A 24,310-nucleotide genomic window follows, 5' to 3' on the forward strand; every position below is an offset into this window, starting at 1 on the left:
TTCAAAACCTTGCATAACTATTCCGACAACCACCAGATAGGAGCAGGTGAATCCAGAATAGATCCAAGGTAAAGAAATAGGTCCCATCAAGACGTCCATGGAAAGTTGTTGTGGGACCTGCCACAGTTGTATATTGCATGACATGTATTGTCAATAGAGTGTGTGAGGTACTTCATTAATTGATGGACCCCGATATTTTATTTATATAGCGCTAATACACAAGTGTTTCAGAGCGCGACCAGACAAGGGAGGGGAAAGAAGGGAGAAACAAAACAACGACCCAGTGACATTGAGAACACGCAAGTGCAAGGCAGAGGGTGAGGGGAAAGGTACATGGGAGAGGGGGGTGAAGTGGAAAGTGCGGAACAAAGGAGAAAACAGATAAATAATAATAACATAACAAAAAGTGTTAGTGCAGCCATCACGTGCTGGGTTTAAGGCAGCAGACAGGGTATGTCTGATAAGTGCAGGAAGAAAAAAAGGGGTGGGGGGGACTGTATGGATACAGATACAGACCCCAGTGCAAGGGGTGGCCCGGAAGCAGTGCGGGAGGGTGGCAGGGTGAGCAGGTACCTGGGCCCGAAAGACAGAGGGTAGGCCAGGTGCACGGTGCCGAGAGAGAACAGATCAGCAGGGGAGAGGGGGGGCAAAGGCAGAAGCAAAGGGGAAGGTTTTGAGGTTCTTCCGGAACCAGAGATGGTTCTCCTCAGGTTTCAGAGTGGCAGGGAGGCTGTTCCAGAGGGAGGCCCCAGCCGAAAACGGAGATCTACCCCCAGCTTGTTTCTTTGAAAAACGACTGACCCTGAGGGATTTAGAAGTAGAGGAGTGAAGAGCTCGAGAAGGGAGGTATTTGCGGAAGGATAGCTGAAGGTATTTTGGACCCATTAGATCATCAAATCCAGAATATGGGCAAGGGGTTGGGTTTTACTGCTGCAAGGTCAACTGTCAAATTAAGATTAACATGCAGTGTGGTTTACTAACACAACATATAGACCAGGTTCATTTGTTGTCGTACAACCACAAACATGGTTAGCTTAAGGTAACACCCACTACCTAGTGAAGGGTGTGTCTGATGTCTCACCTAATAGTATATAGTGTGGTGTTGGGCCTTATCATCACAGGTATCACCTGAAACACCATAACAAAATTATTTATGAATATAAATGTGCCAGCATTCCTTCTTAAGTGATTATATCTAGCTTCAATAAATAACAGTACACAAGTTTTAACTAACAAGTTGCCTTTTCCAGGAAACACCACCATCAGGCTGTGTGTAAAAATTCATTAAAGCAAGGAGCAGTCAGTTCTGGGACCCATCAAACAGTGCTAAAGTTGGGGAGTAGTCATAAGCGCTCCCCAGAAATATCCCAAGAGAGCAAGAGAGATGAAGAAAGCAAATAAAACAATGTTCACCTGTTGAGCGCCGACGGCAGCCTAAACAACTGTCCTTTGTCCATCGGAAAGTTACCCCAGGGCATATTCCTTCATAATAAAAAACATGATTATTTAGGGGAGAGGGGAAGGTGAAGGACCCCCACCGCTCACCAAGGGAAGTTCAGAGTTAATAAATAACTTAAAAGATGTCAGAGCAGAGAAATATGAAGACAAGAATCAAGAAGAGGAGCATTGAGTCTGAGGAGGCTGGCTCTAAGGCAAAACGCATCACCACAAACGCACTGCCATCCTAGCAATCCGCTTGTAGCAATTAACATAAAGGATGAAAATGCATTTTTCAAATTCAGTGAGATAGAAGTAGCGTACCTAGACTTAAGGCATAGGCCACAGTGTAATAAAGAGGAGCATCACATTGTAAAATTGGCCTGAAGTAGCACTGCTTCTTGGGATGCTAGGAAGAAAAAACAAAACCTACCTTTAAGTGTGGTCTATACATGTCAGCATCATTTGAGTGATCTTGTGACTTAAGGAGTGAGCTCTGTAAATACATTGTAAAACTGACTGCACTGACTGTAATGAGCCTAAGTCATTACACCACACACCTGTAAGCCAGAAGGCCTGCTTGGACAGCAAAGCTTTGAGCTAAGAAGTCAAAAAGGAATAGTCTTAGCAGGAATGGTGGTCAAATGTAAAGGCAGCACAGCGAAGGACTAAGCAAATTTGGGCAGCTGGAATTTCAATCATGTTCGCCCCATTACCTACGCAGGTATGAACAAACATAATACAAAATGACCAGCACAAGAGTTTGGGAATTCAAACATCTATTCGAAATTATGAAGGATTCCTCTCCAGAATCTGCTGTAGTGCCTGGACATTTTTTTAAATAAATAAAATAAATTTCCTTTACCAAGCATACCAAGCATTTATTTATAGGATATATTGTAAGGCGTCTATACAACAATTGGTGTCTCAAGACACCACAAGACAAAAAATGGCAGGGGCACAAGGGAGAAAGATACAATAAAGGTCCTTCTAGGCCTTGTGACATTCGAATCGTGCAAGTGCAGAACAAGAAGTGGGATGGGGGGGAGCGAAATGCAGGTCTGAGCAAATAAAGTGCTAAGGTTGGAAGGCGATGAGAAGGGGCAAAGAGAAGATGTTACGGGGAGGCCCACGGGCAAGTGCCATGGAAAACAGGTAAGAGCTGGGAAGAGGATTGGAGGGGATGAAGCATTGGGCGGATTGGGGCCTGGGACCCTGTAATACTCAGCGGGACCAAGGCAGCCAGTCATAGAGAAGAACAAGTTACTTACCAACTCTAACGTTCGACTGGATGTTCCTCCCACGTATTCCTCATCTATGATATACGTCTCTTCAGCTTTGCTGTTTCGGAATTTTTTTTTCAGCAGAGGACGCTGTGCACGACGATGCAGCTTCGATGTCCCTCGACGGCTTCCGTAGGGTGTTGACGTCACTAGCAGTATAAGTAGCTTGTGCTGCGCTCGTTAGCTTCAGTTCTGTTTTTTCGTAGTATAACTCTAGGAACATCCAGGCTTGCCCCAAACTGTAAGCTCTTCGTGAAAAGGAAGATGTAAATCTTACAGTGGCGTAGGATGGGAGGGGCGATGAGGAATATGTGGGAGGAACATCCAGTCGAAAGAACTTTACGTTGGTAAGTAACTTGTTCTTCGAATGGATTGTGTCCTCCCACGTATTCCTCATCTATGATAGGCTTCCATAGCAGTGAACATTTAAGAGGTGGGAGTACTAATTAACCTTATCATGGATGGAATGAAGTAAAGCTTTTGCAAATAATCCTTCATGGGAAGAAGTGGCATCTAGACAGTAATGCCTAGCAAAAATATGTATTGACGACCATGTAGTGGCCGAACAAATGTCAATTATAGGGACTCCGCTCTTCAGAGCCACGGAAGTAGCCATAACCCTAGTCGAATGGGCACGAAGTCCATCCGGTGGGTCCTTCCCAGCTAGTCTATAACACTCCATTATAGCCAAAGTAATCCAGCAGGATAGTTTGTTTTGCCACCACCAATCCCAATTTGTATCCAGTATGACCTACAAAAAGCTGGTCATTTTGGCGTAATATTGACATTCTGGATATATAAAAACTCAGAGCCCTTTTTGGGTCTAGTCTATGTAACCTCTCCTCTTCCTTGTCCAAACGAGGAAGAGGGTAAAAAGTTGGAAGTGTTATTTTCTGTGACAAATGAAGGTCAGAAACCACTTTTGGTAAGAACGAAGGTCTCCCTCTAAGAACGACTTTGTCCTTGTGAAAAGTAGTGTACGAAGGTTTGCATGAGAGAGACTAACTCGCTAACCCTGCGGGCTGTTAAAGCCACAAGAAGGACCGTCTTAAGTGTTAAAAGCCTTAGAGTATAGAAGTGTAAAGGCTCAAAGGGGGACACAAGTTAAGAATTTTAACACTAGATTCAAGTCCCAAACCGGGATCTGGAATGGTACTGGAGGGTACACATTGGTGAGCCCCTTCAAAAATTGTATAATCAAAGGAATCTTGAAATAGGAAACCTCTTCCGAGGAGCGCTTCAAAATAGAAAGCGCTGCTAAGTATCCTTTTATTGTTCCCATCTGGAGCCCCAGATTGGCTAAATGTAACAAAAAAAAAGACAACAGCATAGAAGTGCCACATTGAAAAGGGTGCACATTCTTGTCCTTGCACCAGTTACTGAATTTATTCCAACAACATTGGTACAAGGATTTAGTTGCTGGCCTTCTGGACGAAAGCAAAATCTCCATTACGTTGTCCGGGAGGTCCCAATCCTTATATCTCAACCTCTCAGAAACCAAGCGTGAAGGTTGAGTGTCTTGATCTCTGGATGGATAAGCCGACCTTCCTCTTGTGAGAGAAGATCCTCTCTTTGTGGAAGACGTATTGGAGAGCAGATGGACATGTCCAGAAGGTCCGGGTACCACGTCCTCCTGGCCCAATCCGGGGCAAACTATGAACCTCCTGATTGTGAGGCATCATGGGGACCGGAGGAAACGCGTAGAGAAGTGGAAACTCCCAGTCCACTTGAGGGGTTGCCCAAAGGGTGAAGATGTTTTGAAGGACTTCCTGAGCTAGTTCCCACTTGTGGGAGACTGTGCTCTGCCCGCTCAGAGCATCCGCCGCTGTGTTCTGCTCTCCGGCTAGGTGAACTGCCGACAGAGAGATTCCTTCTTGTATTGTCCAGAACCAGAGCTGCATTGCCTCTCTGCAAAGTGGTAGTGACCCTACGCCTCCTCTCTTGTTGAGGTAATACATAGCCACTGTGTTGTCCGTCATTATCAGGAAATTCTTTCCCTGTACAGAGGACAGAAAGGCCTTCAGCGCTAGTCTGATTGCCCTGAGCTCCAAAAGGTTGATGTGCAGTTTGGATTCCGATGGAGACCAACGACCGCCGATTGTCAGATCGTTGGTGTGGGCTCCCCACCCCGTGAGGCGTCCGTCACTACTGTTATCTCTGGCCACGGTTGCCAAAAAGATTCTCCCTCGAGTATATTGTCATTGCAAGCCCACCATAGTAGATCTTGAGCAAATGTTCTGAGGGCCCATTGAAGAGATCTCATCCTCAGTCGAGCCTCTGGCACCAGAAAAATGCAGGATGCCATGAGGCCGAGCAACCTCAGAAAATCGTAGGCCGGTAGACGCTGGGCATTCTGGAATTTTGTTACCATCTGCAGAATGTGGAGAGCTCTCACCTCGGCAGGCGAGGCTTTGCCCGAGGAAGTATCCAGGACTGCTCCAATAAATTGGGAGTCTTTGGAATGGTATCATATGGGACTTCTTGTAATTGAGGGAGAAACCCAGCTTGTGTAGGGAGTGGCAGGTGATTGCAAGATGTTCTTGAGCTTGTTTGGGGGAATGAGCTCTTCAAACAATCGTCCAGGTAGGGGAAGACGTGAATCCCCCCTCTCCTGAGATTTGCTGCCACAACAGACATCAGCTTGGTGAAAACCCTTGGGCGGAGGTCAGCCCGAATGGCAGAACTCGAAACTGATAGTGAGAACCGCCAACCTCAGATACTTTCTGAGCTTGAGATGGATTGGCACATGAAAGTAAGCATCCTGAAGGTCCAATGATACCAACCAGTCTTGAAGTTGGAGAGCCTGAAGGATCTGAGAAAGGGTAAACATATTGAATTTCTCCTTCCTGAGGAACTTGTTCAAGTTTTTTAAGTCCAAGAAGGGTCTCAATCCTCCATCCTTCTTTGGGATGAGAAAGGGTTTAAGGCAGCAAACAGCGTATGTCTGGTAAGTGCAGGAAGAAAAAAAAGGGGTGGGGGGACTGTATGGGTACGGGTAAAGACCCCAGTGCAAGGGGTGGCCCGGAGGCAATGCGGGAGGGTGGCAGGGTGAGCAGGTACCTGGGCCCGGAAGACAGAGGGTAAGCCAGGTGCACGGTGCCGAGAGACAACAGATCAGCAGGGGAGAGGGGGGCAAAGGCAGAAGCAAAGAGGAAGGTTTTGAGGTTCTTCCGGAACCGGAAATGGTTCTCCTAAAGTTTCAGAGTGGCAGGGAGGCTGTTCCAGAGGGAGGCCCCAGCCGAAGACAGATCGACCCCCAGCTTGTTTATTTGAAAAACGACTGATCCTGAGGGAGTTCGAGATAGAGGAGTGAAGAGCACGAGTAGGGAGGTATTTGCTGAGGGATAGCTGAAAGTATTTTGGATCCATTAGATCCTCAAATCCAAAATAAGAGCAAGGGGTTGAGTGTTACTGCTGGAAGGTCAACTGTCAAATTAAGATTAACATGCAGTGTGGTTTACTAACACAACATTTAGACCAACACTAGTTCTACTCTTAGAACGCAATGTTTTTGAATGTTTACATCGGTCTGAGTCTTTCGATTCACCAGACCTCTTATGGCTTTTTGAGATGGCCTTCGAAGAGGCCTCGACGCTTCCCGCCCCATCGGCAATTTACTATTACGTTCAAGAAGAGTATTCAGGAGCCACAGTCGCTGGTTCGATGGTCCGAACCTAAACACCACAGGCAGATGCGGTGGGGGTCTGTTATCGACATCTTAGAGCCGCAGTCGACACACTTTTTAAACCCCGTCTTCGGAGTGGAATGAGTCGAAGATGACATTTTCCTGAGGAAAACACAAAGCGTGCTGTTAACTCTATTGCAAAGCTGTTGGAAACACAGAACTGAAGCTAACGGGCGCAGCACAAGCTACTTATACTGCTGGTGACGTGGACACCCTACGGAGGCCGTCAAGGGACAATGACGCTGAGGCCTCACGCACAGCGCCTCTGCTGAAAAAATGTTTCCGAAACAGCGAAGCTGAAGAGACGTATATCATAGAGGAGGAATACGTGGGAGAAAACAATCCATTCGAAGAACAAGTTACTTACCCTTGGTAACGTTCATTCTTTTGGATGTTCCACCAACGTATTGCTCATCTTATGTTACCTTTGTTTCCAGCTTCAGCTGCTTCGGAAAAATGGTTCTTCTCGGCAGTGGGTGCTGTGCGTTGACCCTATTGACCTGATGTCCCTCAATGGCTTCCATCTCGGTAGACGTCATCGTCGAGTACATATAAAAACAGGCAGCGCCCGTTGGCTTCAGTTCTGTTTTTACACCACCCATATACAGAATTACCGACATATGCCTTTAATTTATCAGAAGATAGCAAAGTCCAATGCCTGGAAATTTTACAGTGGAGTAGGTTGGGAGGGTCGATAAGGAATACTTGAGAGGAACATCCAATCGACAGAACATTACCAGAGGTAAGTAACTTATTCTTCGAATGGATTGTGTCCTCCCACGTATTCCTCATCTTATGAGAGACTACCAAAGCAGTATTAAGTTCTTTTGGAGGAGGGTGTAAGAATTTGAGTGTTATTGTTTGTCAAAAATGTAGCATATAACTGCCTTCACAAATCTTCCCTCATTGTTAGAAGTGTCTAACAATAATGTTTTGTAAACGTGTGGATGGTAGAGCAGGTAGCTGCCTTGCACAAATCCTTTATCGGAACTCCCCCTCTGAAGGACAGAGGAAGTTGCCATGCCCCCAGTGGAACGAGCCCTTAAACCCACTGGCAGATCTTTTTCAGCTAGCCTGAAGCACTCTGAAATCGCCATTATAATCCGTCTGGAAAGGGTTTGTTTGGTAACTGACGGACCTAGTGTGTGTCCTGTATATCCAATTAAATGTTGGTTGTGTTGGTGCAACTATGCCATTCTTGAAACATAAAAGCTTAGAGGTCTCCTTGGATCAAGTCTATGAAACCTTTCCTCTTCCTTGCCAGGATGGTAGTGGATAGAAGGCTGGAAGCACAATTGTCTGTGCTAAATGGCAATCTGATACAATTGAAAGTAGAAAAGAGGGTTTTGACCTTAAAGGGTAAGTTCACTCAAAAATGATATTGTCTCAAAAGATGGGCCATAATCAAAAATATACATAAAAAATATTTTTAAAGAAAATGAGGAAATGAGGTTCAACGTTTTGACATGGGGCATCCATTTTGTAAAATGAAGCAGCCTCCACTGTTCATGTTAAGCTCTGCTCTCGCGACACCAATCAAGCAAAAGCCCCCTACTGGGAGCTTTTGCTTATTGCTTCCAGAGAGCAGAGCTTAACATAAAGAGAGAAGGCCACCACAATAACTGCCTCGACTTTCATTTTATGTTTTTTTGTGCTCCCCAAGCCCAGGGAAGCACAGAAAACGTAGAATGAAAGCCACAGCAATTATAAATACTTTGCCAGCCAGCGGCAGAGTTTTTTCATAATTGCTGTGACTTTCTTGTCTAGTTTCCTGAGCACGGGAAACTGAAAACTAAAGTCACAGCAATTATGAATACTCTGCGGGTGGCCAGCAAAGTATTCATAATTGCCTGGACTTTCTTTTTAAGTCTCCCGGGTCCCCCAGGCTCGGGGCGAGCCTGTGAGACTTAAAAAATAAATAAATACTTTTTTATAAAAAAAAAGGCGCGCAATTATAAATACATTTTTTCGGCAGAGGGCGTTCTGCGTCGGGTCGATGTCCGTCGAAGGCCTCCGTCGAGGGTGACGTCACCGGATTTTATAAATAGGACGCATGGCGCCCGTAGCCTCAGTTTATGTTTTGTCCTACATAACATTTAACATGCTTGTACACAATTTAAACTGTGTGAGGAACTTCTTGAGGGATATCAACCTCAGCGCCCTTTATTTCCTTGTGGTTTCTTTAAGTGTCGCATGCGTGTGAGACACAAAAGGAGACACTAGTTCCTCCACTCCGTTTCACATAGCAAAAGGTATTATTACATCACACAGTCATGCGCCACAGAAAAGCTGTTTGAGACAGTGTTGTAGTGGATTCAAACTTCAGTTTTATTATTGGATTGTATTTTTATATAAAGCCGCCCTCTATAACATGCGCTTCGGCAGGTGCGCTGCCTTCCTCAAATCAGGGCAATTCCAAATCTACTCAAAATATATTGCTGTTATTAGCCCAAAGCAAAAGGTTGCACCCCACGCCGTCTCTCTTCATCTATACTTTCGCGTGAAAGTATATATGAAGAGAGCCAGAGATTTAGAGCCAGGAGGGATTTAACCTGTGACGCAGGCACCCCAGTTCCAGACTTTGTGGAAACTAACGCTACCCAAATGGGGTGCAACTTTTGCTTTGGCTAATAACAGCAAGTTATTGCGCCGAGTGCCCGGACCCGAAGGCGAGCGAGCATCGGACCAAGTTTCCTGACAGCTTTTGCCAAAGGCACGGACGGAACTGTGCCCTGGGATTGAAAAATCACCAGCATTTGCTGCCTGAATGCCTCCCATTCCTCAGGAGTCGAGGAGTTAGTGGGACAGGCCAGTTTCCTCGTGGAGCCATCATCCGATGAGGATGGGGAAGGCGACAGGTGACGCCGCTTTCAGGGATGCCGAGATGAGGACGAGTGGCGGGACCCACTCCGGCACCGACATCCCTGGGATTCCTTCTGACGGGGAGAGCCACCTCTCGAATAGTCGGTGGAAATACCCGTAGATTTTTGGGATTTCCAAGGTTTAGAAACCCGACCTACCTGTAACTTCCCCTTACGCTCCGGCAAGGCCTTGGCAGCCAACGACTGGCAGTCGTCGACATCATGACTTTCGCCCAGACACCACAAGCAGATGCGGTGCGTTTTGGACATTACAGTCCCACAGGTCTTAAACCCAGACCGTGGAGTCGGAGGGGTAGAAAATGAAGACATTTTCTTCGAAGAAGATAACACGAGGCACGCTGAGGTCTCGAAGCAAACACGTTTGCGGAAAAAACAGAACTGAGGCTATGCCCACCGTGCATCCTATTTATAACATCCGGTGATATCCCTCTCGACGGAGGTCTTTGAGGGACATCGACCCCATGCCATCGACGCAGGACGCCCTCTGCCGAAAAAATTCCGAAGCAGCACAGCTGTGGACATTACATGTCAAAGATGTCGAATACGTTGGAGGACACAATCCACTCGAAGGTCCGGGTACCATGTCCTCCTGGCCCAATCCGGAGCAATTAGGATCATGGGTTTCCTGAATTTTCTCAATCTCCTGCTCACGTGAGGAATGACAGGGACTGGAGGAAACGCATACAGGAGTGGAAACTCCCAGTCCACGAGGAACACGTCTCCTAGAGTTCCTCGTGGGGGAAAATTCCCTGGAGCAGTACAGGTCGCACTTCCGGTTTACACTGGTCGCAAAAAGATCCATTCGAGGGGTTCCCCAAAGAGTGAAGACCTCTTAAAGGACTTCCTGAGCTAGTTCCCACTCGTGGGAGACTGTGCTCTGGCCTGCTCAGAGCGTCCGCTGCTGTGTTCTCTCCTGCTAGGTGAACCACTGATAGGGAGATTCCTTCTTGAATTGCCCAGGACCAGAGTGCGTTGCCTCTCTGCACAGTGGTAGTGACCCTGCACCTCCTCTCTTGTTGAGTTAGTACATGGCCACTGTGTTGTCCTTCATTATCAGGACATTATTTCCCTGTACACACAGAGGGCAGAAAGGCCTTCAGCTCTAGTCTGATTGCCCTCAGCTCCAAAAGGTTGCTATGTAGTTTGGACTTCGATGGAGACCAACAACCGCTGACTGTCAGATCATTCGTGTGGGCTCCCCACTCAGTGAGTGAGGCGTCCGTAACTACTGTTATCTCCGGCCATAGTTACCAAAAAGGTTCTCCCTTCAGGATGTTGTGCTACTCTGCCTGGAACCTGAAGGAGGTCTGCCTTAGAATTGGGACCACTGTGTCCTGAGAGCCCATTGAAGGGATCTCATTCTCAGGCGGGCATCTGGAACCAGAAAAATGCAGACTGCCATGAGTCCGAGCAACCTCAAAAAGTCAAAGCCCGGAAGACGCTGGGCACTGTGGAATTTGGTGACTATCTGCAAAATGTTTCGAGCCCTCACCTCGATGGTGAGGCTTTTTCCAAGGATGCATCCAGGCCCGCTCTGATGAACTGGAGTCTCTGAGATGGTATCATGTGGGACTTCTTGTAACTGAGGGAGAAGCCCAGTCTATGGAGAGAGTGGCAGGTTATGCTGAGATGTTTCTGGACCTGTTCGGGTGAACGTGCCCTGATCAACCAATCGTCCAGGTAGGGGTAGATGTGAATCACCCCCCCCCCCCCTCCCATCTCCTGAGATTCGCTGTCACCACCACCATCAGCTTGGTGAAAACCCTCAGGGCGGAAGTCAGTTCAAATGGCAGAACTTGAAACTGATAATGAGAACTGCCAACTGCGAACCTCAGGTACTTTCTGTGCTTGTGAAGGATGAGCACATGAAAGTAAGCATCCTGAAGGTCCAATGACACCATGCAATCCTGGAGCTGGAGGGCCTAAAGGATCTGAGAAAGTGTGAGTATCTTGAACTTGTCCTTCCTGAGGAACTTGTTCAAGTATCTCAAGTCCAAGATGTCTTAATCCTATGTCCTTTTCAGGGATTAGTAAATAGAGAGAGTACCATCCTCTGTTCCTCTCCATTAAAAAGTATAGGTTTTATAGCACCTTTCTCTAGCAGGCTCAGCATTTCCAGCAAAAGGAATGGATCTGGAACATTTAGCAAATGGCTTCCCGGTGAATGATCCTGAGGTCTCTGTATAAAGGGGAGGCACTAACCTTGGGCTACTGTTTCCAGTGCCCACGCATCCGAAGTAATATCTTGCCATTCTTTCAGATGCTGTGACAGTCTGCCTCCCACCAGGGTGTCGTAAGAGAAGACCTCAGAGAGGCTTTGAGGCAACTGCTGATGGTAAAGATGTCGCTGCTTGGGCAGGCTTTGCACTCCTTCCGCGATGGAATCTTCTTTGTTTTCTTTGACCAGCCTGTCCTCTCGCTCTTCCAACTGAGGAATTAAATCGAAAGGACTTAACCCTCCAAGATGATCTGCTGGGGTGAAATGGCTGTGGCTGCGTGATGGCGGCCCCTAGGGACCATTTTGAGGTCTGCAGCTTTTGAAGGCTTTATTCAGCCTTATTACCAAATAAATGAGAGCCGTAAAAAAAGGGCATGTTGAGTCTATATTGTACATAAGGTGCAAATCCGGACTTTCTCAACCACGCAAACCTGCGTATAACAGTGCTTGTCGCCATGGCTCTGCAGATTCTGTCAGCAGAGTCCAGACCTGATTGAAGGGACTCACACATGGCCTCTTTTCCATCTCTTATCAGGTTCATGAAGCTGTCTCTTTCCTCCCCTTCGCGATGTGATCAGCCGTCATAGCTATACAGTCCCACAGGGTGAATGTGAATTTTGCTAGTGCATATATGGAGTTAGCAGACTTTAATGCCATGCGTCCAGCTGAAAACTTACATTGCCCATGAATCAATAAGTTTATCATCCCTATCTGGAGGGATAGTTGGGTACGCAGCTTGCTTAGAGGGAGGCGTAGCTGGTTGGAACACCAAACTTTCCGGTGTCTGATGTTTTGACAGGTAGCTAGGGTCACTATTAGATGGCTTGTATTTTTTGGTGAGGTTTCTATTAACTGCATGGCTAGATTCCAGAACCTCCCAGTTTGCCAATATTATTTTTTATAGTGCTACATGAAAGGGTATTATAGGGTCATTTTGTGGACCTTTGTCCAATATGTCTATAAGAATGAGCTTCTGAAATGGAGAAGCAGGTCTACTCCATCCTAGGAAGTCAGACTTCTATATGATACATCTGCATGATCAGCTGGGTCTGGCTTCCCAAAGTTTAATTCTGGATATGATATAGGATTGTGTATAGACGCTATATAAATAAACTACGTGTTTCAAAGCACTTCAAGGCAAGGGAGGGAACAAGGGAAAATGCAATGATATTCTTACAGGCCATGAGCAGTAAGGATGTGAAATTAACTATCGTACTAGGCCTGACGACATTTCAGATAGTGCAAGAGGTAAAACATTGATAAGGAAGGAAGGGGGCGAGTGAGAAGGAAATGGAACCAGACAGGCGACTACTGTACTAGGCCTGACGACATTTCTGGTAGAGCCGGAGAAAAACAAAAGGTGAGGGAGAGGAGTGCAGAAAGGGAGGAACAAAACAAGCGACTATCGTACTAGGCCTGACAACATTTCAGATAGTGCAGGGGGGGGGACGACAAGGTAGGCAGCAGACAGACGAGGTTGCTATCATACTAGGTCCAGGGACAATTCTGATAGAGTAAGTTCATTGAAGAAAGTAAGAGGAGGAGGCTAGGAGGTGAGGAGATGGGAAAAAGGAGAAAGGGAGTGGAGGAGAGAACAGAGGAAGCAGTCAATAAGAGTGGAGAAGCAAATGGGGAGAGCAAAAACAATTTCAGAAGTCAGTAGAAACACAATGTTGCAAGCCATGATACAAGATGAAGATGGGAACAGCATGATTCAGGGCCACCGTGAGTACAAGCTGCAAAGGAAGTCCAGCATGAGAGTTAAGAAAGGGTGACGCACCGTGACTCAATGAAGTCCATAAAAGTAAAATCCAGCATTGGCCACAAGACGGTGATGGTGAAACCAGAATGTATCAGGACAGACTCCTGCAGAAGTAGGCTTGGGGGGAGGGTTTTGGGGGTGGGGGAGCAGGATAGATGAATCAAGCAAAACAGGCAAAACCTGAGTGCGAGAAGCGTGGGGACACAAGGGAATATCACAGGGGGACCAGAGAGGGTAGACACATGTTGGTGCATGCTTACCTGCTGTCTGAGCAGGGGGTCGGGCCCTGGTTCCTCCATGTCCAAACAGGAATTGGCCTTTTCTTCGTCAGCCCTTCGCTTCGAACGCCTGGGCGAGAGACACCATTGATATAAGAGTTAAGAGCAGAAAAGAAGAGGCAGGTCTAAGAAGGTGGGTGGTGCTCAGGCCATGTGACCTAGATCCACTTGCACCTGCTCCCCCTTTGCCTGAATAATTGTCAATCCCACTAGCAATTTGTAGAGTATCATGCAGCTCCCCGACTCTAGTCTCCTCTGAGATGAAAAACCTTTTCCTTTTCCTGAGGTTTTTTTGTCAAAGGTGTCGATGACTCCACTGCAGGCGTCAATGTCTTACTTTTAGAGTGAATCTGTGTCGACGTCCGTGGCGTCGATGGGATCAACGACTTACTTTTGGATTTGTGCTTTAAGGGACTCGGCCCTCGACCCTCGACCCGACTGTCTTCAACGATTTCTCGTCACGTCGAGTACTTGAAGAATCTCGAGAAGCCTTAGTCTTATGACCCAGGCTTGAGGGCGCCCAGCGTTTTGCATTGGACTTATGCTTGTCCTCGACTGGAGAATGGCCACTTTTTCTGGGGTTTCGAGGAGGACAGGGTCTCTTTCTTGAAGATTTTAACCATTTGTTTCCTGAAAAGGTCCCACTCATCCTTAGTGAAGGATTTAGTTGGCCAGACTACGCTCCTTTCCTGAGAAGTATCTGAGGAAGGAGAGGAAGAAGAGGGTTATCTATGCCTTCTCTTCGACTTTTTGATGATATAGAGGAGTGTCTGCTCCTCGATTGAGATGGTTTTTTAAAATCTTTATGAGGTGATGAATCTCTCGACTCATGGGATGACCCAAATTTGATGGTGGAAGGGGATTTCGGGGTACTCCTACCCGACAGTTTAGCTTTATGCTCTTTTAAGGCCTTACCTGTCATCGAATGACAGGATCATCAGTCAAAGGTTTCAAGTTCGACGCCCAGGCAGCAGATGCATATCTTATGCGGGTCCGTGATGGACATTTTGGCGACGCATTTAAGGCACTTTTTAAAACCAGTCTTCAGACTAGTAGGTGTCGAAGACGAGGCAATTTTTGAAGTGTTTTCTGACGAAAACTGAAGCACACCATAATTCTCGAATCGATCGCATTCGCTGAAAAATTGAACTGAAGCAACAGGCACTGCGCATGGTATATATACGCGACAAAGAGCTCAACCGAGATGGAAGTCCTCGACGGACATCGGGTCGACCGTGTCGATGCACAGCACCCTCTGCTGAGAAGAATTTGTTTTCCGAAACAGCCGAAACTGGAAACAAATATATCATAAAATGAGGAATACGTGAGAGGACACGATCCATTCGAGGGAGGAATGAGTATGTACATTAAAACACCATCCAATTATTAATTGGAATCACACACTGGGTATGTGTGTCATGGGATACACAGGAAGCACTCCCATGAGGTATTTTGTATGTGCCTCATGCCGTAAATATCCTATTTTAACCCAACTTGAAATGAGGTGTTATTTTAATAATAGAATATAGTTATAATATCACTTGTTTATAACATTACCACTACAAGTTCCCCCTTCGAGGCTAGCAGGATGCCCCTGTATCCCATCATGCAGTGTAGTAACAGTTGAATCAGCGTTTATTGTTCCACGACAGGAAAAGAATATCTGGCTAGCTTGTATTGGACCTTCTCTTTTGGCTAAGAATCACTGTGGGGTTAGGAGAGCTGTTTATTAATGTTCCACAAGATGTTTGCATGTCCTTTGTCCTTCTTCCTCCTCTCTCGGGTCCAAAATGCCATATATGGAAACCCTTTCCTGGGAAAAGCACCTCCTTTCCCAGGCAAAGTGGAGGTCTGTGTGTGTGCAGCCTGATGTGGGGGCTGGGTCTGTCCAAGCCAGTGTTTCTGGGGCTGGCCAGAATGTGTGGCCAGTGGCTGTCCATAACCGGACAGCTCTTGTCAGTTTGAATGGTGCATCTGATTACCACTGGTGGACCTGGTGGTAAATCCAGTCCAATCCTGAATAAAAAGAGGACTCCTGCAGCCATTAAACAGATCATCACTGCAGCCAAGACCCCTACAAAAAAGTGCAGCCTGCTGAAGACACGAGGGCAACCGTTACAGCTGACAAGCATTGTCTCCAGCCAAGTCCCGGTGAAGCCCTTTTCCACTCTTCAGATTTCAAGAAGGCCCTGGTTGGTGCTTTGACCCCTGGAGACTGGTGGCAACAACCAGTCGCAAATACCAGCTTGAGGATCTGTGCCTGCTGAGCCTTCCACAGTGTCGCTGGACCACCGAGTGGGCTGACCAGCACTCTCTGGGGCCACCTCAATGCATCTGTCACCGTTCCCAGTGCATCCTTGGAGCTTCGTGCATCTTCAGCTTGTGTAACAATCTGCATGCTCCTGCAGCCTTTCTGGCCAAAGAGATGCCATGCAGGGCCTTCTTTATTCGCACTACGAAAACCGCCTGTTGCCGCCTGACCATGGTGACTCCTGCCAAATTCCATCTTTGTGTCTTGGAGATTTCCTGAGGTTGCCTGTCCCGTGCAGGGCTGCATTTTACCGTGCCATGGGTGTCGAGTCTTCAGCTGGACACCCATGGAGCCTGGAACCGCAGACCAGCCGCAGATCCAATCCCGAAAGGGACCTCAACACTGTGTCCCCTGGACAACAATTGACCATACAAAGCCTAGGAGTAAGTGGGTCCATCAGATTCCGGAACTCCTGAAGTGTTTGCTGAACAAAGCAGAGTAATGGGGGGTAAGGGAGTAGTTTCTTACCTGTAACTCCATTTCTCCAGCGTTGGTATCTTTCATGGATTCACATGCTTAGAATATTCCCCGTCGTCAGACTGGGAACCCTCGGTACACATATATAGTCGTTTCCTATAGGAAAAAACGTCAGACACTTGTGTGTCCTATCCACATCTACGTCCTCCCCGGGGACGTCCACGCATGCCCCATAGGACGTAATGGTATATAAGCCCCGCACCCGCGGGTCCCGTCAGATTTCGACCCCTCCAAAGAAGAAAGGGGGAAACCTGTTTATGCACATATCCTACACATTGCATTCCGGGGAGGCTGGTGGGCGCATGTGAATCCATGAAAGATACCAACGCTGGAGAAATGGAGTTACAGGTAAGAAACTACTCCCTTCTCCAGCATTGGATCTTTCATGGATTCACATGCTTAGAATAGATTGTATAGCAGTATCCTAGAAGAAGGAGGTGAGAATGCAATGAAACATACATTACAAAAATAAACCACTCCCAGTCCAAATATATATATATATGTATATATATCCACGTAAGCAGTAACATATTTATATAAAGGGGTTACATCAAGGAAAAAACCAAACATCGGCAAGGTAAAAGACAACAGTTTCACCATTTGGCTTACCTCATTGAAAAAGATGGCGCAGCACTGCCCTCCCCATCTGTACTTCATCCGCATGCTGCCTTTCCAGGCAGTAATGGCGTGTGAACGTGTGTGGGACTGACCACGCCGCCGCCTGGCAGATGTCTGTCAGAGGAATTCCTGCCCATAGCGAAGCAGAGGAGGCTGTCGATCTCGTGGAGTGGGCTCTAGGGTGCCCTTGTAGGGGTCTCCCGGCCTTAGAGTGACTAAAAGCAATTGCCGACGAGACCCATCGGGCCAGTCCTTGCTTGGAAATTGCCCTTCCTCTCGTCGACAGACCATATGCAATGAACAGCTGTCTGGTAGTTCTGAGTTCTTGCGTTCTTTGCAGATAAAACTTTAACGCTCTTTTCACATCGAGCGTATGAAGAGCTTTTTCCGCCGTCGACGACGGGGTCGCAAAGAAAGTAGGGAGAGCAATGGTCGAGTGCTTGTGATAGACCGTCGGTACTTTCGGGATGAAAGTAGGATTAGTTGAAAGTATCACTTTATCTTTAAAGAATCTCATATATGGAGGGTCTATGACTAATGCCTGTAATTCAGACACTCTTCTAGCTGACGTAATGGCAATTAAAAAAGCCAGCTTCCACGATAGGAACTGCATGGATGAAGAGGACATTGGTTCGAAAGGAGGTTTCATTAAAGCCGCCAACACCACATTTAGACTCCACAACGGTGGGAACCGCTTCGTAGGGGGGAAAGTTCTAAAGAGACCCCTCATGAAATGTTTCACCAGTCTGTCGCTGAATAACGGTGCGGAATGTCTCCTTCTCGTGAACCTTGAGATGGCCGCCAGGTGCACCTTGATGGATGACGAGGATAGCCCACTCTCTGCTAGGTGCAGAAGATACGGTAAAATTTGTTCAGGAGTTACTTCGCCAGGCCGTATTTCGTGCTGTGTTTGCCACCACATACAGAACCTTCGCCACTTGCATATGTATGACTTGTTAGTGGAAGGAGCCTTAGCCGCCTGTAGAATTTTTCGGCAATCCGACGAGACTTTCAAATTGCCAAATTCTGCAAAGTCAGGAGCCATGCCGTCAGGTTGAGGCTGTCCGGATTGTGATGCCACACCGTTCCCTTGTCCCTGGATAGGAGATTCGGAACTTTCTGGAAAGTTATCGGTTGTTCCAACGACAGGTGTAGTAGGTCGGAAAACCACGGTTGTCTCGGCCAATACGGTGCCACCAGAATGACCCGGCATTTATATCTGCGAATCCACTGTATTGTCCTCCGTATAAGGGGAAACGGAGGGAAGGCGTACAGGAACTTGTCTGTCCACGGAAATGAGAACGCTTCCCCTAGGGATCCTTTCTGAGGCCATCTGCTCGCGAACTGCTCGCATTTCTTGTTTTCTTTCGTTGCGAAGAGATCGACTGAGGGGTGACCCCACCTTTTGAAGATTCTTTGCAGCTGAATGGTGTCCATCTCCCACTCGTGTATCTGAGCCATGCTCCTGCTCAGGGAATCCGCTTGTACGTTCTTCACTCCTGGGAGATGGTGAGCCACTATAGATATGTTGTGTTTCAAAGCCCAATGCCATACCTTTTGAGCCTCCACAGAAAGGGTCCTGGATCTCGTGCCGCCTTGTTTTATCAAGTAGAACATGGCTGTCGTGTTGTCTGTCAGCACTCTCACTCTCGACCCCTTGATATGTGGGAGGAATGATTTCAAGGCCCATCTCACTGCCCTCAGTTCCAGTACATTGATATGTAGGTGTGATTCGGTGGGAGACCATCTGCCCTGGGTTTGGTGGTTGTCCATGTGTGCTCCCCAGCCCGTCAGGGATGCGTCCGTGATGATGGTATTCTGAAATTCGGGTTCTTGTAGAGGAACCCCTCTGTCCAGGTTGTGAACGCTTTTCCACCATTGGAGGGCTCGGATGATTTTGTCGTCGTCGACGGTTAGCCTGTCCGACCACCGACCCGTGGACTGCTTCCATCTGTCCGCTAGGAATTCCTGAAGCGGCCTCATGAACAAATCGACAGTTGGAAACTAGATGGATGCAGGAAGCCATGGAACCTAGGATCGCCACATACTTTCTCACTGAGAGTGTGCCATGTAGACGTAGATGACTCGTCAGCCGATTGATCTTTGACATTCTGTCTAGGGAAGGCTTCACTATTCCCCATTGGGTTTCGAATAGAGCTCCCAAGAACTTTAAGTTCTTTGATGGCCTTAAAGAGGACTTTTCGAAGTTCACTGCGAACCCCAGTCGTCGCAGAAGCTGTAAGGTAGCCTGTACGCTGTTGTTGGTCGACGCCGAGGAGGATCCCCTCACAAGCCAGTCGTCGAGGTACGGGTATACATGATGCCCTTTCTTTCTCAGCCAGGCTGCCACGGGCGCCAAACATTTTGTGAACGTTCTTGGGGAGGATTTGAGACCAAACGGGAGCACTGCGAATTGGTAGTGTGTCTGACCTACCATGAACCTCAGAAACTTCCTGTGTTTTTGACACATAGGGATGTGGAAGTACGCGTCCTGCAGATCTAGAGATGCCAAAAAATCTCCCACTTGAACAGACCTGATTACTTCCTGCAGCGTGAGCATTTTGAATTTCTGGCTCTGTAAGGTCTCGTTGAGGTCGCGTAGGTCGAGAATGGGACGCCATTTTCCGTTCGGCTTTTTTACCACGAAACACCGCGAGTATACCCCTTGGCCTTTCTGCGATGCAGGGACTAACTCTATGGCACCTTTCTGTAACATAAGTGCTACTTCCTGCAGCAAATTGTCCAGATGTGGTTGAGGTAGGGGTATAGGTGGACACTTTGGAGGTTTGCATTTGAATAGTAGAGAATGTCCGTACCTCACTGTGTCCAACACCCACTGATCTGTCGTGATGTTTTCCCATTCTTTGACGGAGCTTGACACTCTTCCTCCCAGAACGGTGCGCTTTCCGTCATTGCTGGTCTTTCTGTTTGCTCGTCGACGACGAATAGGTCGGTCGTCTCTTGGATGACTGGAAGTTTCTGCGCCGGCTTGAGTTTTGAGAGGCGCGTCTATATCCCTGGGAAGGGTACGCCGATCTGCCGAAGGATCTATCCCTGGGTGTAGAAAATCTTGAGTTGCCAGATGCCCCTCTAAAGGGACGGAAGGATTGAAAGTGTTTACCACCCTGAAGAGCACCCAACGACCGTGCCGTATCCGAATCCTCCTTCATGCCCTTCAAGGCCTCATCCACCTTTTCTCCGAAAAGAAGGTCACCTTCGAAGGGCATGTCCAATACCTTATACTGCACCTCGGGTCTGAAGTTGGTGCACTTAAGCCAAGCCTGGCGTCGTAGAACAACTCCGTTGTTTATCTGCTTAAAACCCGAATCTGCACTCTCTATGGGCCGATTTGGTCTTCAGAGAAAACCTGGAAAATGAAATAAAACAGTTTTTCCTTATAAATGATACAGGGGAGGTGGGGAAGTTACACGTCTGGGAGGCCGGCAAAGCGACGCTGAGGGGAATATTAATAAAAGAGGGAGCCGATAAAAAACGTGAACGTGCCCTGGTGGAGACGGATATAAGGGAAAGGCTTGGGAGGGCCCAGGCCATGGCACAGTCATCCCCATCTGAGAGGGATGCACATATTGCCGAAGTCCGCCGTCTCAGGGAGGAGTTGAGGATACTCATCGCCGGTAAGACGGCACAGACCCTACAGTATCTCAAGCAGAAGTTCTATGAGAAGGGTGACAGGGCCGACGCTCTCTTGGCGGCCCGCCTCCGCGCGCAAAAAGCGGAGAGATGGGTTGAAACGATCGAGAGACTTGATGGCACTCTCACAGACACGGTAGTCACGGCCCCTGAGGACATACAGGAAGCATTTGCTTATTTTTATGAAGACCTATATACATGTGACCCGCCCCCCCCCGTAGGGAGTACAGATGCATATCTGAAGGAATTGCAGATTCCCCACACTATCACCCACTGATGCGGATTCCTTAGACATGCCTGTTCTTGAAGAGGAAGTCATAGAGGCCATCAAGAGGTTGAAAACAGGCAAAGCCCCAGGGGACGATGGATTCACGCCTGGGTTCTATAAAACGTTCTCCCCCTTCATTGCTCCCTTTCTTACATCACTATTTAACCACATCTTTATCACAGGCCAGGCACCTCCATCTTTTTCGCAAGCCCTCCTCGCGGTCATCCCAAAAGAGGGCCGTGACCCCAGACACTGTAGCTCTTACCGCCCCATCTCCTTGCTTAATATCGATGCGAAGATTTACGCCAGAGTGATTGCAGCCCGGTTAGAGACATTCCTCCCTAGGCTGATAAACTCCGACCAAGTTGGCTTTGTCCTTGGCAGACAGGGCGCGGATACAATGAGAAAAACGCTGCACCTAATCCACGAAGCAAAGGAGATGGAGGGAGACCCGTCTCTCCTGTCTTTGGATGACGAAAGGGCCTTTGACCGGGTCTCCTGGGAATTCCTGGAGAGGGTATTGAGTTCATACGGGCTGGGACCACAGCTCTCCCGTGCCATTAAAGCACTTTATAGCTCCCCTGTGACGTCCGTGGCGGTGAACGGGGGATACTCTCGTTGGTTTCCCCTTGAGAGAGGCACAAGGCAAGGCTGCCCACTGTCGGCGATCCTATTTGTGTTGTCTCTGGAACCGTTGGCACAAAAACTGAGAAATGACGCCAGAGTTAAGGGTATCACGGTGGGCGACCGGGAATATAAATTGGGACTATACGCAGATGACATTTTGCTACATGTGACCGACCCCTTAGACTCGATCCCGGCAGCATTTAGTATTATTGAGGAGTATGGAGCGCTGGCAGGACTGAAAATCAACACGGGCAAGTCTGTCGTCCTTCCAATAGACACCCGCAGGAACGCGGATGTCGAGCGCTTCGCCCCCTTGGGCGTTAAGGTCAGCCTCACTACGCTCCGATACCTGGGCATTAACGTTACCCGAGACCTTGGATCCCTGTATGAGGCCAACTTCCCCCCAATGTCCCTTGCTCTCCAGAAAGATGTCCAAAGGTGGTCCAAACTTACCATCTCGTGGCTAGGGCGTCTGAATGCTGTAAAAATGGTCCTGCTCCCTAAAATATTGTACTTATTTCAAATGCTCCCTATTCAAATGCCCCCGGACTACTTTACAGACACAAGGAAATTGATATTAACCTTTTTATGGCAAGGCCAAAAGCCAAGAATCCCTAGACCCCTCCTTCAACTTAGAAAAGATAACGCTGGGGTGGGCCTCCCAGATATTGAGACGTACTACAAAGCCACTCAGCTTAGGGTTCTTGTCCCACATTTCAGACAGCAGTCAGAACCCCAGTGGATAGCGCTTGATAATTACCACCTCCGTCCCTTTATCATGAGTGAATGGCTATGGGTGCCTGGACCACAACTACGTAACACTGTCAAATCCCATCCCATCATAGGCACGATATGGTCGATATGGAAACCAGGGAGGAAAATGGTGGGTGTCACAACGTGGCCCGCCCCACTGGGGCATCTCTGGTCACCAGGGATCCGCAATGCTATTCCGGAACCAGGGAGTTATGAAGCATGGTACCAGGCGGGGCTAGAAAGGGCAGGACAACTGCGCCGCAATGACTCCTTTATTACCATTCAGGAGTTGCAGGAAGCCCTCGGCATAGGTAACCTCTCGGTCTTCCTGTATCTTAGACTCAAGGGGGTAATGACCAGACCCATATGGAAGCAACAGTTACAAAGAGACCTCACGCCGTTTGAAAAGATCCTTGATTTGTGCACTAGCTCCAAAGGTCTGATCAGTGCTATGTACCTCGCACTCATTGAAATCGATATTAAACCCTCCTTGACACTTAAGAGCAAATGGGAAGCTGATATGGGCAGGCAAATCTCCCCAAAACTATGGTTACAAATGTGCAGAAGGACGGCGAAGTCTTCCCTTTCGTGCCAATATAAATTACATGCCACCAAATTACTATACAGATGGCAATACGACCCTGCCCGGCTGGCCAAGATGTACCAGGGAGTGAGCCCGAACTGTTGGAGGGGTTGTGGGAGGCGGGCCGATTATTGGCATATGTGGTGGGGATGCGCAAAGGTCCAACTCTATTGGTCAGAAGTCCTTAGCTGGATCAGGGACCTCGACGGGGAGGAAAGAGAGATGCATCCACTGCTCGTTTTGTTTTCTTTAACTGAGGAAGGGGATAGAATAGTGGTGGCATGCAAAATGGTGCAGGGTCTATTGATGGCTGCTCGAGCATGTCTTACTATGACATGGAAGAGACCCACGCTCCCCAGCAAGAGTGAATGGCGAGCAGTCGCACTGAGCATTTACAGAATGGAGTGCCTGACTGCGGCATTGCATGGGGATCGTTCCACGGTAGAGAACGCCTGGTCGGAGTTTCGCTCCATATATGCGTTGTAAAGTGTGTCTGACACACGCTATGTCTAAAGCTATGAAGGCCTAACGCTTGGATTGACTCGAGTACGTGTCTGTTAAATCAATGCGCGACTTTTATGCCCACTGCCATGACTGAAATGACGGTTAATTAATGTTGTTCAATGCTCTCTCTAAGTTCTGGTTTGATATCATGTGCGGGGGGTGGGAATTAGGGGTGGGATATGTTTGGATGCAATGGTTTGGGGTTTTCCTTTTCCTTTCTTTTTTCTCTTCCTTTCTCTCAGGTATGCGATATAACTGATTGTTATAATACTTACATGCTCGCTTTTTTTTTGTAACCAAGAGATGTAAGCTGCATTTATGCGACTGCCGAACTTTTCAAAATCAATAAAAGTGAAATTTAAAAAAAAAAAAAAAACCCGAATCTGCCAGGTCCACCGCTATGTTAATAGCATGATTCGACGCTTCTTCGCCCTCTCGTACCAGAGACATCGCCGTTCTTCTATGTTCTTCGGGAAGGTGGTCCAGTATAGGGGCCAGTCTGTGCCACATCTCCCTGTCGTACCTGGCCACAATAGCCAGAGAGTTGGCTGCTTTCACAGTTGTAGCATCCACGGAAAGAATCTTCTTACCAAACACGTCTTGGCGCCTTGCCTCATTATCCGGAGGGGTAGAGCACTTGTGTTGAGCCTTGGCTTTCCTCGTCGCCGCTGCCGACACCACTGAATCAGGTGTAGGTTGGGACGAAAGACACTTCGGGGTAGAGTCTGGCACTTTAAATTTCTTTTCAATGCGGCCTTTGACGGCCGGTTCAGAAAACGGGTGACGCATGGTTTGAACACCCTCTTTCCAGACAAGATCTAAAATGGGTATTGAGAATATTGAGCGTCTATTCTTACCCATATGATCGAATAGAAAGCAGTCCTTTTTCTCCTCCTGCTGGGCCAGGCCAAACTCCTTACATGCTTTTTCCATCATTGAATGAAAAGCGCCAATATCGTCTGGTGGCGATGGA

The 24,310-nt window shown here is 47.8% G+C and overlaps 1 protein-coding gene across 8 annotated transcripts in view; it reads right to left on the reverse strand.

The window, feature by feature from the left end:
* The window catches only part of CRTC2 (CREB regulated transcription coactivator 2), a 1,479,582-nt gene that overhangs the window by 957,864 nt on the left and 497,408 nt on the right, over nt 1–24,310 (reverse strand). For 7 of the 8 annotated variants that reach the window (XM_069651423.1, XM_069651414.1, XM_069651405.1 and 4 more), the window contains one exon: nt 1,414–1,482. The exons of the other annotated variant lie outside the window; for it this stretch is intronic. In XM_069651423.1, coding sequence (XP_069507524.1) covers nt 1,414–1,482 — 69 coding nt within the window. The remainder of the gene's footprint in view (nt 1–1,413; nt 1,483–24,310) is intronic. 8 annotated transcript variants of the gene reach the window in all.

This window comes from Ambystoma mexicanum, chromosome 1p, assembly GCF_040938575.1.
Source record: "Ambystoma mexicanum isolate Mex_15411 chromosome 1p, UKY_AmexF1_1, whole genome shotgun sequence".
Classification (NCBI taxonomy): Eukaryota; Metazoa; Chordata; class Amphibia; order Caudata; family Ambystomatidae; genus Ambystoma; species Ambystoma mexicanum.